Here is a 14258-nt window from a genome sequence, read left to right on the forward strand (position 1 = left end):
TATCCTGCCAGCATTATCACCATTTCAAAGCAAATAAAGGTGAAAAACTAGCTACACAAGAGTTCGGTAAAACCTCATTTCTCCAGTATCTCTCCAGCTTTACACTTGATGCAAGAAACTGACTGGTTCCCTTTGCAAGGCTGTATTCTTTACAGTACATTAAAAAAGTATAAAGAAATGTAAGCTGTATCTATGAATGAACCAATGGAGAAGCTGTTTAACAAAGCACTGTGTATGAAGAGAGCATACCTACACAAGAGTATGCCAAGCCTGCAGTTCCAAGCTAGATAGGGAAATGTTTGCATTGTTAGAGCATCTGTTTTCCTGGTACAAGGCACTAGGGATTTCAGAGTGACCTGCTTCCCCTCTCTGGTAAAGTGAAGAGCACTTTAGGCTATTAGGGCTCTTACACAGCAAATTCCTGAGAAGATGGGTTTAGGTGAAGAAGCCTCCCTTTTCTTTCTGCTTGAAAAGTCTGCTTGAAGAGGAAAAGAAGGGTTAAAGAGGGCCTTCAGGCCCAGCCAGCGTCTGCTCCATTATACCTGCAGCCAACTCCAGGACTGGAGGGGAGAGAAAAGGAAAGAACCTGGCTCATTTCGGGACTGACTGATGAAGAGGCAGGAGCTAACTGCCTCCCTATCTGAGGGGAAGGATCACTAGCCTGCCAGCCAAGGCAGTCACCGGGGAACAAGCACCGTCCCACTGGCTAGAGGAGACTGAGAACAAGGCCTAGGAGCACCCGGCCTAAGACAAAACTAGGTGACCAAAGCATGGAGACCTTGTGGGGTTCTGACTCCACCAACTGTATGGCTGCCCTGCCTGGAGGAACCTGGAGCTGCAACTGGATGCTACCCAGGATCCATGAGGGGACTCTACTAGAGACAAGCCACCACTACAACTTGGACTATAGGGGCTATGCCCCAAACTGAAAGGACAGTGGTAGGAAGTACCAGGGAAGTGGATGTAGGCTCCCTGCTGGGGCTCCCCAATTCAGGGTCTGTGATAAATGAGAGGGGGGATAGCTCCCTTTTGTGGACACCCAGCCAGCCAGTTGGCTATGGAATCACTCTTGGTGGTTGTTCTCCACTTGCTTTACCTCTAAAGGGTAACAAGCCCACAGGTAAAAGGAAAGGAGTGGGCACTTGACCAAAAGAGTAAATGGAAGGGCTAGAAATTTTTGAAATTGGGAAAAAACTTCCCTTTGTCTATGTGTTGTGATTCTCCGGGAAAGAGGGGAACAGGGAGCAGTTATGCTGTGAGAAGCTTAAGCCAGATATGAAAAACCATCAGATCATACCTAGAGATTGCTTATCTGAAACCCCAGATACGTAAATAAATTAGGAAATGTCTAAAAAGACGCAATTAGGTTTATTTCTATTTATTTCTTATTGGCTTGTGGACTCCTCTCTGTTAACCCCAAATGCTTTTTGTTTTGCTTGTAACTTTTAAACTGGACCTCAAGAAATTATTCTCAATGTTTAAATTTTGTAAGTGGGTTTTTTAAATCTAGCAAAAGCCTAAGTTCCAGATGTATTTTCTTTCTTTTTATTTTTAATAAATTTACCATTTTTAAGAACAGGATTGGATTTTTGGTGTCCTAAATGGTTTGTGCACATGTTGTTAAATTAGCTGGTGGCAACAGCTGATTTCCTTTGTTTTCTTTCTCAGCTCTTCCCCGGGGGGGGGGGGTATGAAAGGGCTTGAGGGTACCCCACAGGAAAGAATTCCCAAGTGCGCCTTTCTGGCTTCAAAGGGGTTTTTGCACTTGGGTGGTGGCAGCATCTACCCATCCAAGGTCAGAGAGAAACTGTAACCTTGGGAGTTTAATACAAGCCTGGAGTGGCCAGTATTAATTTTTAGAATCCTTGTGGGCCCCCACCTTCTGCACTCAAAATGCCAGAGTGGGAAATCAGCCTTGACAGGTCCTAGGTTGGGACCTGGTGGAGTGGAAGGGCCCAGGTCACTCTACCTATCTCCCCCAGCCTTAAAGACTGAGGCACGTTGACCAAGCAAGGAGGCCAAAAATCAAGCACTTCAACCACTTCAACCACTAGGCCGCCCAGCCCTCTAAGCCCCTGTTACAGTGCTCTTGTGACGAGAACAAAATTTATGAGCCTAAGGCTGGGGCTACTAGAGGCCGGACTTCTTGTCTTTTTCAGTACCTTGGGAATCAGAAAGACAAAGGAGTTCTATCTCACTTTGAAGTAGTAAAGCGTTGATGGACAAGGAAGCAGGATCCCTTCTGGATCTGTGAGAATTATATCCCTGAAATTATCCTCTGGCAGGAAAATCATACTCTGGAAGAATCCAGGACTGACCCTGTGAAACCCCTATGAAGAGGTAGGAATCCTTTTGTGGAGGATGCAACCAAATTAATGAAAGAAGAAGGTACAGACTGAAAAAGCACAAAATAACTGTGTAGAGTTTGGAGCCAGTTGTCCTAGTACAGACAACGACAGACCACAGATTAACTTGACTGCAAACTGAATTAATTCCTAATACTCTCTGAGTGAGGTTGGACTCTGAACTGAAAAGAATCCTGTGGTATCAAAATATTTCTGGCAGGATGGATCACTTTAGGATATCCCTAAAGAGGGAGCGCCAAATCAATTTTGATGAAGGTAGATGGAAAATTTTGCCCCAGGAACAAGTTGATTTACTGAGGTCTCCGGTAAAACAAAATCCTCTAGTAATGGGAACAGAATCCTAAAGCCATCTGAGAGGGAGGTTGCCCTATGGATCCTACTCAAAGGAATGACAGAACTTACAGAAGTGGGCTGTGAGGAGGGATTTTGCCATTTTGGATTCCTTCCTCTGACAAGGGAATCTTAGCGGACCCACTTGAAGCTTTAAAAGCATCATCTGGGCTTTCTAATGCCACTGAGTCCCTCCATTCAATGGTGGTAAAACCATAAAGTGAAAGAGACAAGCTCCATCATTGGTTGGAAGGTCTCACTTGTGTATCAAAGCAGGCCAGGCTCTACAGTGCCATTTCCCAAGTGAATTTGGGAGGACAGAGGCGGGACATTAGAGGATAGAAGAATTACAAGCAAAGATGGATCACTGCTGAATTTCCTCTCACTGCCGGGGGCTTACACATCACCATGCATTAGACATGCTGACACTTCACAGTTTCCCCATTGTATTTAGTTGCTTTCCTGGAGGCAGAGGAAAAGTCACATTACTCTGAGCTGGCAGGGTGCAGTAGCTGAAGAAAATGTGCAACTAAAAATAAAGTATTACTCATTCATGCTGGGCTTTGCATGTCTTCAAGTAAACCGCCATTTGGTTGCATCCTGAATCACTCGATGTCACTCGCCATCTGAGGTTTATTTCAATTAGAGATCATGTAGCCCCTTAACCATTAACAAATTTACCACAGCACCGAGTTTTCTCCTCACTAGTGTGGTTTCAGTTCTGCTTTCTGACAGTGGTTCTAAATATACCTAACCATCTGAGGAGCTGAAGATTAAGGGTATTTGGAAAAAAAATTGAGCACAAATCTCCTCTTGGATCATCAAAGCAGATCTTAACTGATATTCTGCTCTCTCTAATTGTTCAGCTCTCCCACTGAAAACCTGTTCATGCAGTGAAAGCAGGATTCCACTGGTAAGAAGTGCCATGGAGAGCTGAGAGGAGAATTTGCCTTTATCCTCAGAATGCTATACGGAGGAACTTCTACTGGTGAATTGTAAATCCCTGTAGGTATTTTATATCTGTGGATAGGTTTGATTATTATCAGCTTGCGTGCTAGTGGGTTTCCATTTGCCACTGCAGTCCAGCCAGAAGGCTGTAATTTGATGCCTGACTAAAGAACCCGGATGAATATATTCCATCTATCATCTGCTTCCACAGGGTGATGTACTGCTGGTGATACTTTGCAATCGATGTATGACCGCAAACTGAGCCATCTTCTGGGTTTGGAGAATTCCTGCTGGACTTTTAAAAAGACATATATATCACATGATAACTCAGATGTCTTGGGCAACTCCCCCCAGCTCCAATATGGTGTTAGCTTATTTACTGGTTCAAATTAGGGAAGCAAGTAAAACTAGGGTCGGGGGTGGGGAAAGTGTTACCTCTTTTCTTCTGTGTGTAACTTCATTAGAAAAAGAGGATTGCCAGTTTAGTTCAGGCAATCATTACCTAATGCATTATTCCCACATGGAGAGAGAGGATATTATGGTGTATTCCTGGAATGTTGCTGTGGTAAAAACATATCCTGTTACCGAAAAAGGAAATGAAAGAGTACTCAAGAACAGCTGTCCTGTGAATGAATGCACTCATTTGCTGGAGCCTACATATTCAGGTGTAATAACTAGTTGTGAGCAAGATAGCTCTACAGGCTTGTTGATGTGGGGAGGAATTCTGCCCCCCCCCCCCAGGCATTGGTTCTGGAGCAGCAGGAGGACCACTCTGTGTTTGCTACTGCAGACTCATGTCTTTAGTAGCCTCCATGGCACGTGGGGGGGCACGTCAGCTGTCAGCTAGGGGAGGCCAGCCTCCAGCCCCACCTCTTTCCCCCAGGCCCCGCCCCTTCCGTGCCCCACCACCAGATCCAGAGCCACACCCACCGCAGCCCCCCACGCTAGTGCCACCAACAGTGGAACACTGGGAGGATGGCCGGCTTGGCCCCAGCCCGAGCTGGGGCCACAGCACAGGGGGAGCTGCAGAGCAGGAAGCGGGTGGTCTGGGTGTGGCATGTGAGCGGGACCACGCCTGGCTGTTTGGGGATGCACAGCCTCTCACAGCTTATGATACCTGCCGCCCATGCTCCATGGAACATACGCATCACCACTACACATGCAGGTTAGCCAATGGATATGCACAGATAGAGATCTACTATCCTCTCCCACTGTGCTATTGTGGACATCAACTAGTGCTCTACAGTGCACAGAGACTTGCCCTTATATATGAATGGCCTGCATCCTGTCCCCTGCACAGCAAAACTACACTGGTTCTGGGGCTCATCAAGCATTTTTGTGCCGTTGGGAAGAGGTGGGCAGACTTTTGCCCCAGGATCATTACAAGCATATGCCAAACATGTTGGACTTCAAAGTGAGGGATAAGTGCTGTGAGTACAAGAAAATAGAGGGAGTTAGCCACTGAAGGACAGGAAGACAAGAGGTTTTCAAATCATATTTTTCTTGGATAAGAAGGAAGTGAATTTCATTCCTATTGCTAGGCTCAAATCTTTAATGCAGTAACATTAAATTCTCTTTATTTATAAAAGAGCTTTGCCACTTTTGAGCCTATGATCTGTCACATTAAATAAAATGTAAATATATAAGTAAAGATAGAAGAGTAAACTATTATTATTCAGCTAACAGCATCATGACAGTAGAGAAAGATGCAGCATTTCTTTCCTAGGTTAATGTCCCTAACCTCACTGGTAGAGCCTTCTGGCTATTTTTCCCCTTGAAAAGATTAATTCTAGGTTTTAAATCCAAGTCACAGCAGGCAATATAATTACAATCCAATTCAACTAGCATTAGTGGCACATCAGAAAAAAAAAAAAGCAAGTCTGCTATAAGGTACGTGCTTATAGGTGCTGGAACTAGGGGTGCTGGGGATACTGCTGCACCCCCTGGCTTGAAGTGGTTTCCAACATATATAGGGTTTATAGTTTGGTTCAATGGCTCTCAGCACCCCCACTATACAAATTGTTCCAGCAGCCTGTATGTGCTGTCTCCATACTGTCACCGCTTTGGTACACGTAGCTGCTCTGATGTTCTCAACAACTAAGCTGTAAACTCTCTGCAAAATTACAGGCAACCTCCGAGTGTTACTAGGAGAGAGCCAACTTCCACTGCCAGACCACGAAACAGAACATGCTGCTCATTTGTTCTGGAAGTGCTCACCCTACATTAATGTTAGAAAATGCCTAGATAAAGTCCATCAGTCCGATTCTCTCCTGCTTTGGCCCTGTGTATGCACTTACACTGTGCAGAGTAGGTCCAGTGGTTAATTTGTGCCAGGGCTTGCCAGGGCTGAGCCCCGGCACCTCTGGGCTTGGCAGTTCATAGCCCCGGCACCTCTGGGCTTGTCGCATCAGTTATGAATGTAAAACAATTGTGAGAGCCCCGGTACCTAATTGCTTAAGCCCCAGCACCTCTTTCATTACAAATTAAGCTCTGAGTAGGTCTCAGATGCCACCTAATCAGAAGGGTGGCATTTTACCCCCACTGAGTACAGATGTGAATGCCTATGCAAGGTGCAAAGCTGTGGAGAATCAGGCCCCATTTAATCCAAACTCTGAGTCGTGCTCCCTCACAGAGCTGCGTTGGGGATGAGGTGAGTCGGCTCGACCCCAACGCTGGCCAGTGCCTTCAAGGCACAACCTGACTCAAACAACATTAGCATCCGGTGATCAAAGGAGAGAAAGAAAAGGGAAAAGCAACGCACTAATGATTTCTCATTATCTCCATTTGATTTCATTTCAGTTTGGCTCAGTCATGCATTTAATTTGCACTAGTTGATCCCTGATCACCTGGGCACTGTGTTCGTGCATTCTCAGCTATATACTTAGAGATTTGTTTTTTTTTTTTCATCTAGTTGATGACAGTACTCTAAGGAACCTACAGCCACTAGAAAGCAAGTGCAAAAGTTTTCTTTCTTTCTTTCTTTCTTTCTTTCTTTCTTTCTTTCTTTCTTTCTTTCTTTCTTTCTTTCTTAGCAGGCCAAGGAGCAGCTAGTGAAGCTGAAAGTCCTTATTATATCAAGTTACCAAACAAAATATAGTTCCCATCCTAACTCTTTGAATCAGGGCATGATTCAGATATTTTAGCCACATACCAATATGGAATTGAAAAACAGGCTCTTTTATAGTTTGGGATCTGACCTGGATCCAAAAGTACACAGGTGGGGTCTGATCCAGAGATCTGTATCTATACACATCTCCCACCTCCCCAATACCTCCCACATCCCCTCAGACATGTATACTCTTCCTCCCCAGAATTCTAAAGGGTTTCAAATTCAAAGGGCTGGTTTGGGCCCATTTATACATATTATGAATAAGTCCCTAATCTAAAACACGTATTGTAAGTCACTGTCCTTATACTGACTCTTTAGAGCGATTTCACTCTTTTATTTCCTTCTGCAGTTACATGGTTTCTGGAGTGCATTCTCTATACAGCTGAGTAAGGTTTCTGCCAGAATACACCTATATATGTTAACACGAAGCGTATTTCAAATAATAATAATAATAATGAAATATCTCTGTTTCTTCAATCATCTGGAATATACACCTGCTTTTTTAACCAGTGTTATTCCTGGTTGTTCCCTCTGGAGCTTTCCTTTTTAAATGTAATAATAACGTTAGCATTTTGCAAAATTGCAACATCTGTTTCACCCTAATAATTATGAGGCTTTATTCTGATTTTACTCTTTCTCCCCTGACAAACAGAAGTCAGGTTCAGCCTGGGTTTCAGCAAAGGAATACCATATATATGCAGTCTGCTTAGAAAATCAGTGACATGCACATTACAAAGCAAAGCATTCTCTCCTTTCCCCTGTATCTCATAGATCTCTGTACTAATACCAAAATATTCCCCTTTTCACAATTCAAAGAGTGACACAAATATTGCTTGATTTCCTAACTCATTCACCCTTGTTCTCTTTTTACATATTGGCACATATTTGTATGCCACGCAGCAGAATGAAGACATCTTTTCCATATCCGGGAATCGTAATTTTAAATGACATTTAAAGACAGACGTATTTGTATTATGACAAAAAATAATTCTTTTGATTTCTCTCAAAATGATCCTTTCCTCGAAAGTGTCTAACTGAACTTTCAATTTTTAGGTTTCTGGTTTTTGCCTCTGCAATTTAGCCACCTCTTTTGTAAGTTAAAGACTCTTTAACATAGCTCTATGACTATTTTTACTGTGTTTTACCCTTTTTAGTAAATTCATTCCATTTTCCTTTCATCAAACAAACTAGGAATTATTAAAACAAAGAACATAGTTCCCCACATCCACACCACCCCCTCCTCCTCCCACCACCATGTTCTATTTCTATTTCTTAAAATGCCCATCAAGTCCTCTCAAGTCTGGCACTATCCAGCCATGGCTCCTGGAATACTGTCTTCTAGCAGCCACCTTTCTCCTTGAGGGGTTTCTACTGTGCTCATGGCCCTTGCCCTTCACTGATCAGTTTTCACCAGTTTATTACCAGTTTTTCAACTATGGAAACTGGCACACCAAATGGACAAGGATGTAGGATATTAAGATGGAATGGACCAACAGGCCTAGCAGAGCTGTCACCTGACTTTCAGCAAGACCAGCCCCCAAATCACTAGGTATGCCTAAAAGAATACTATGAACCTTTAGATATCCACCACTCCATTGTCAGCTTCCTGGCTCCAAATAGCTATAATACTATTCAAAACTTTGGGATGTAGTCCCTTAGGGTGAAATTCTTCCCTATGCAAAGCTTAAGTGGTGAATAAGTGCTTTGTGTTAGCCCCCCGTACAGGGGTGAATTTCACTCTTAGAGAGGCTGTGTTAATTCAGCAAAAACCCTTACGCGCATGCTGAATTTGAGTTTAAGACTATCCCTACTCAGCAAAACACTTTAACATGTGTTTAATTTCAAGTCAATGATACTTAAGCATGTGCTTACAGCCTTTGCTGAATAGGGATACACAAACATGTGCATAAGTGCTTTCTTGAATTGGTAGCATACGTTATATTACCCATGGTAAACTAATGTTAAGATGTACAACTATTCTTTGCAATGAGTATGTCTCTAGCTCATACAGTATCTTGACCAGGCAGAAAAAAGCCATGTCATTCCAATAGCATTCAAATACCATAAGGACATGTTCCCTTTGGAAACTGATGAACCGCCAGGTTCACTAACAGGTTCAGATTCCATCTTCTGATTTTGGCTGTTCACTAGAGTTCAAAGTACTAAATGACTAAAACTGATAGACATACAGGTAAGATATACAATGTAACCAGTAACAATTAGAGTTTCTTTACTTGTTCTTCTAACAAAATATTTCTAATTTGAAAAAAATGAGGGCATACTGTATTTTCAGTGCCTATTCCCCATGAAAGGAACTGATTTACATGTGGTCTGGAATTTGGATTCATACCTTCAAATAGTCCAGATCACAGTTGGATCCTTCTTCTACATCAAAGGATGTAAAGCTGTAGTTAAGCGTATTGCCAGTTGTAGTTTGGATGGTCCAGCTGCAGTGTTCATTTAGAGGGTAATTGTTTGGATAATTTAAACTTTCCAAGATGCCCTGGCTACGGTTGGCAATCACTATTCCTTGGCAAACTGGAAAAAAAAACAGTAATAAATTATACTTAGTATGCTGCTTTCCATCCCAGGATCTCAAATGATCTACAAATCCTACTGAATAAAGCCTAATAATACTGCCATGAGGTAGGTATTATTATGCCTATTTTACAGAGAAGGAAGTTGAGAAAGAGAGAGGTAAGTGATTTTCCCAAGGACACACAGGCACCAGGAACAAAATCCAGATATCCCAACTACAAGTCATTCATTACAAGCATATCCTTCCTCCCAAGTAATACTAGAATCATGATTTCCCCCATTATCCTACATACTCTTATACATTATCCTACATGATTTCCCCCATTATCCTACATACTCTTTTTGCCTATTTTTCTTTTTTTCAAATGCAAAATTATTCTCTAAAACATCCATTTATATTATTTTAAAAAACTCAAAATAAAAATGCAATGTACCATCTAGCTAAATAAGTCACTTTGAACCAATTTACAGTGGCTGGGGCTGTATTTAGACACAATACTGCAAACTCACATACCATTTCAGTGAACTAGGAAAAAAAAAAAAAAAAAAAAGATCACACATGGTTAGAAAGACGAATAAAACATAGTTGGCTTGTGTTGGACATCCTAACTGATTTAACATGCTGGAAGTCAGCGTGAAGTTCTTAATAATACTTTCCCTGGTTACTCATCAAGCAGAGATCTAGAAGAGGATTCGGGGATTTTGACTGGGATAAAGAGTTTTTTCCTCCGGGGAGTGGGGGGGGATGAAAAGAAAGTAGAGAAAGGGCATAGAACAGCCATGCTGTTGGATCAGTGATTCTCATTTTCCTGAATCTGGATTCCACTGGACTCAGAGACTATCAATATGAGTAAATGCTGTGATGCAGAGCATACTGTATTTGGTTACCCCATATAAATGTGTACATGGGAGCAGAATAAGATGAAAGGGGTGGCAGGGAGTTAACAGGGGAGTCTCTAGTCTGTTCACTCTGACACTAAGTAGCTCCCCAAGAGGACAGACTGGGGAATGAAATGTGATTAGCTGCTCAGGATAGCAGGCCGGGTGAGCTAAAGGATTAATTAACGCATCAGCTGAGGACTGATAAAAAGGCACAGGAAAGATGTGCAAGAGGAACTGGGCTGGCTGAGTCCAGTCTCACAGAGCTCTCAGTTCAAGGAGACATCCACTCTTCTTGGGCCCTAGGAAAAGGGCTGAAGATACAAGGGACATTGTACATAGAATTGCCGTTTAAAACTGTAAAGGCGTCAGTGGAGAGAACTTAAATAAACAGCCCGGTGTGGATATCCATCTAGTGCAGTCTGAGCAGGTTTCTGTGGTGCAAGATGGCAGGAGTGGACCATGCCCTGCTTCAGGGGGGAAAATAGAAAAGTAGGACATTCTTCTGTCTGGAACAGGAAATATACAGAGAGTTTGAAGAACATGTTAAGCAAAGCAATTCTATTCCATAGAGGTTTTTATACTGTGTTCATCATGGTAGTATCTGAGGGCCTTCCAGTAGTGCTTTAAGAACATGATACTCATCTGTGTAGTTTGTTCTCTCATCCTCTCCCCAGAGGGAGTTGCATGTGTAGTGTGGTGTCTTGTGTGGTTATGGTGTGTGGGTTTTTTTTAATACAAATATACTTGTTGCCATGCATTTGTGGGAGAAAAGGCCAGGCCAAAGAAATGTACCTTGCCCTTAGAGCAAAAAGTGGTGAGATTTGTGACAGTCCTTAGCTCCTGAGGAAGTTCATTCCACAGTCTCAGACTGCCCCCCGAGGAAGTTTTGTCTCCCGCACAGCCAAGCTTTTACTTGAATTGTTGAGAGTTCCATTGTGCCAGAGAAGCATAGCTGTCAGCCACCATCTTTATCCTAGATCTTTAGATGATTTTTCAGATACCCTTGGCCCAGGCCAAGGGGTGCTTTGAAAATAAGTAGTGAGAACTAGAACTTGATTCAAAATTCTATGGGAAGCCAGTGTAGAGAGCGGAGGATATCCATTGGGAAAGACTACATGAAAACTCCAAAATGGATTTTGAAGAATATGAGTTGGACTAACCAGCTGCCTTCTGGTCCCATTTTTGTATCAGAAATACAACTGGCATGTAAGTGCCTCTGCATATTAGTCTTACACCAAGGAGCACATTTTCCTTTAGAATGTGTCATGTTTCTTCGAACACTATTGTTCAAACTAGAAGACGTGAATGTATTTGGTAATTAACTACCTTATTTCAAATTGATACCTGCTGTACATTTTCAGAGTTTGAGCAAGCCACCAAAAGTTTTGTTTATTGAATTTATTGTGCATCGTTAGTAATAAAATATTAATGTAAATGGCAAAATACATGTGCCTTTAGCTGATATCTCAGATACCCTACATTTGTAAACACACTGTTGGTCCTTGTGATGAGGGGATCAGACCATAGAAAGGGTTAATGTGGCTCAGAGGGGGTTAAATAATCTGATAGGCTGCACCTGAAAGAAAGTTGGCTTGATAGGCAAGCACTTATTGAGGGTGGAGCCCAGCTGGACAGGAGCAGGCAGGGCTGGTATAAAGCCATGAAGTGAGGGCAGAAGGAGGCTGTAGTGTGGAAGCCTGTAGTCACTCTCTGGGCTTAGAGAGGGAAAGGAGGAAACCCAGGGAGACAGTAGAAGCCCTGGGCTCCAGGCCCTGAAAGAAGGGTTTACCCAGAAGGGTGGTGGAGCGGAAGCCTGATAGAAGTGGAGTAGAAAAAGGTTCAGGGAAATGGCAGCAAGATTTGAGCTGTTGTAGACCTTAGCCACTGATTCAAGGGTCCCTGAGTTGGAACCCGGAGTAGAGGGCGGGCCCAGACTCCCCTTCCAGTCACTGGGAAAGTGGCATAGCCTTGAATTGGAAGATTGCCAGGAACAATACCCGGTCAATCGGTCCAGTAAGGCTTTGATATCCTGGAAGGAGAAAATTATAGTCACTTGGCTATAGGGCCAAGCCACGAAGAGGGAGAACCCTGAGTCATGAAGAGGAAGCACTGTTACTACTGGAGTATGAGAAGGGCCACAGAATAAATGAGAGACTGAAGGGGGCATCATACCAGGCAGAATTCTTCCACAGATGCAGTCACAAGCGGACTCCCCAGCAGTGACTAGAGAATCCCATGACTGTCCTCTTTAAAAGGACATAGCTACAAGGTTTTTTCTAATCAAGAGTCTTACTTTGTGGCATGTAAAGAATATGCTGCAAGACTGTGGGATTCCTTTAAGGGATGAGTGAGCCAGACAAAGTTAAAAAAAAAAATGCACTACACAAGTACAAACTGAACTTGAATATCTTTGGCTTTTCAAACGTTCTGATTAGAAACAGTGGGGTATAATCATTTACTGTAATTCAAACCCAGAGGAATTCCCAGTTACAGCCCTCTCTTTAAATCTACAAGTCCTCTCAAGATGACATGTCATCTTCAAGATATTCAAAGATTAACTGTAAGGCTGTTTATACTTAGTGAGGTATCAAAAGTTTACCTAATCCATATGGCACATAACATATTGTGCAAGAAGAAAATTAAATATTGGGACAATATTCAAGATTATGGAGAAAATCCAGAATTCTGCATGATTTACAATTTAAAAGATAAGTACCAGCTATGAAAATGTTATATAGAGTATGGCACAAAAAGAAAAATATTTTAAATCTAAAAACCTACATACCGTTCATATTCTCTTTCAGACTACTAGCCTCCCCTCCCCCTCCCCAAGATTTAGTGACAGCTTTGTTTAAAAATACATTGGTTCATTCTTTAATACCAATAAAAATAAGTATAAAAGGAACTGATTTGTTTTTGTTGTGCGAATATTGTAACAAGCCGAGCACATTGATTCGTGGACATGACACCTCCAAATGTTGGTATTCTGCTCTCTGCAGAACTTCAACTCTTTCAGGTACTTCCAGGAGAAGAATTCTTTTGCAAAGAAATTCAAAAATGTGTCTTTTGCAACAAATGCTTTGAACAATGAAGCTCTCAGAAATGTTCCAGATGGGCTGTATTAAAATCTATGGACCAGATTCCCCATTACATTTGAAGGGGGTCAAAAGGATCTGGTTGTGGCTCCTTGATCTTCATCCACCTCACCCTAGCAGAAATTACAGCAGCAAAGGGGCTAATTTATCTTCCACCATTGGCAAAATGGCTGAACCCTACACCAACGGAAGATCAGGAGTAGCTGCGCACTATTCCATTGTGCCCCTCCCATCCCCACACCAGCCCTGGAATGGCCCTGACACACACCCTCACACACATTCGGTCCTTAATGAAAGAGTAGAAGGGGCAGCAGACGTAGGTGGCAGCAGAGCCAACTCTACCTACTTTCCATCAGAAGACATTTCTCTTATGTTGGGATTTGCAACTAGCTATCTCTGTCCATTTTAAATCATCTGCCCTAGCAGACCAGAGAATCTAGCCAAATGATACAATACATGCACAATCTTTCCTGGAAGAGAATTCTGCTCACAAATGAGACCAGAGGATACAATAAAAAGTTTGTAGAACCAATACTGGCATTCTAGCAACTTGCCGCTCTCACTCTTCTTGTTCATACTTACTCTGCTTGTACTCAGCAAGGAAACCTCTACCTTCAAAATGACCATCTGTCCTTAGTTTCACATATAAAGTATCCCTGGTGGAGCGGATTGACTCGGGTATCTGATTCCCACAAAATTTACCCAGCATCTTAGCACTGCTACTGTTGCCATCATATACCTTTGAATAAAGAGAGATATAAAAATCTTGAGGGATGATGATAGTAGTGAAAACTATTAAACTTAACACATTTAACTGATCTCTCATATGTAAAGTAAAGGAGAACGAAGCGATCACATTTTATGGGGAAAGCTATATATGGAAAAACAGTATAAAGAGACAAACTTTCTAAAGTGACATTTCAATTTGCTCTTAAATCTCTCTCTCTCTCTCTCTCTCTCTCTCTCTCACACACACACACACACACATCC

General features: G+C 42.5%; 1 protein-coding gene across 1 annotated transcript in view; it reads right to left on the bottom strand.

Annotated features, from left to right (window-relative positions):
• CUBN (cubilin) overlaps window positions 1–14258 on the bottom strand; it is a 214628-nt gene that overhangs the window by 136591 nt on the left and 63779 nt on the right. Inside the window, exons 26-27 of the mRNA XM_054020596.1 lie at window positions 13851–14007; window positions 9104–9291 (exon numbers count right to left, since the gene is read on the bottom strand). Coding sequence (XP_053876571.1) covers window positions 9104–9291; window positions 13851–14007 — 345 coding nt within the window. The remainder of the gene's footprint in view (window positions 1–9103; window positions 9292–13850; window positions 14008–14258) is intronic.

The sequence above is a fragment of the Malaclemys terrapin genome, chromosome 2, assembly GCF_027887155.1.
Source record: "Malaclemys terrapin pileata isolate rMalTer1 chromosome 2, rMalTer1.hap1, whole genome shotgun sequence".
Taxonomy (NCBI): Eukaryota; Metazoa; Chordata; order Testudines; family Emydidae; genus Malaclemys; species Malaclemys terrapin.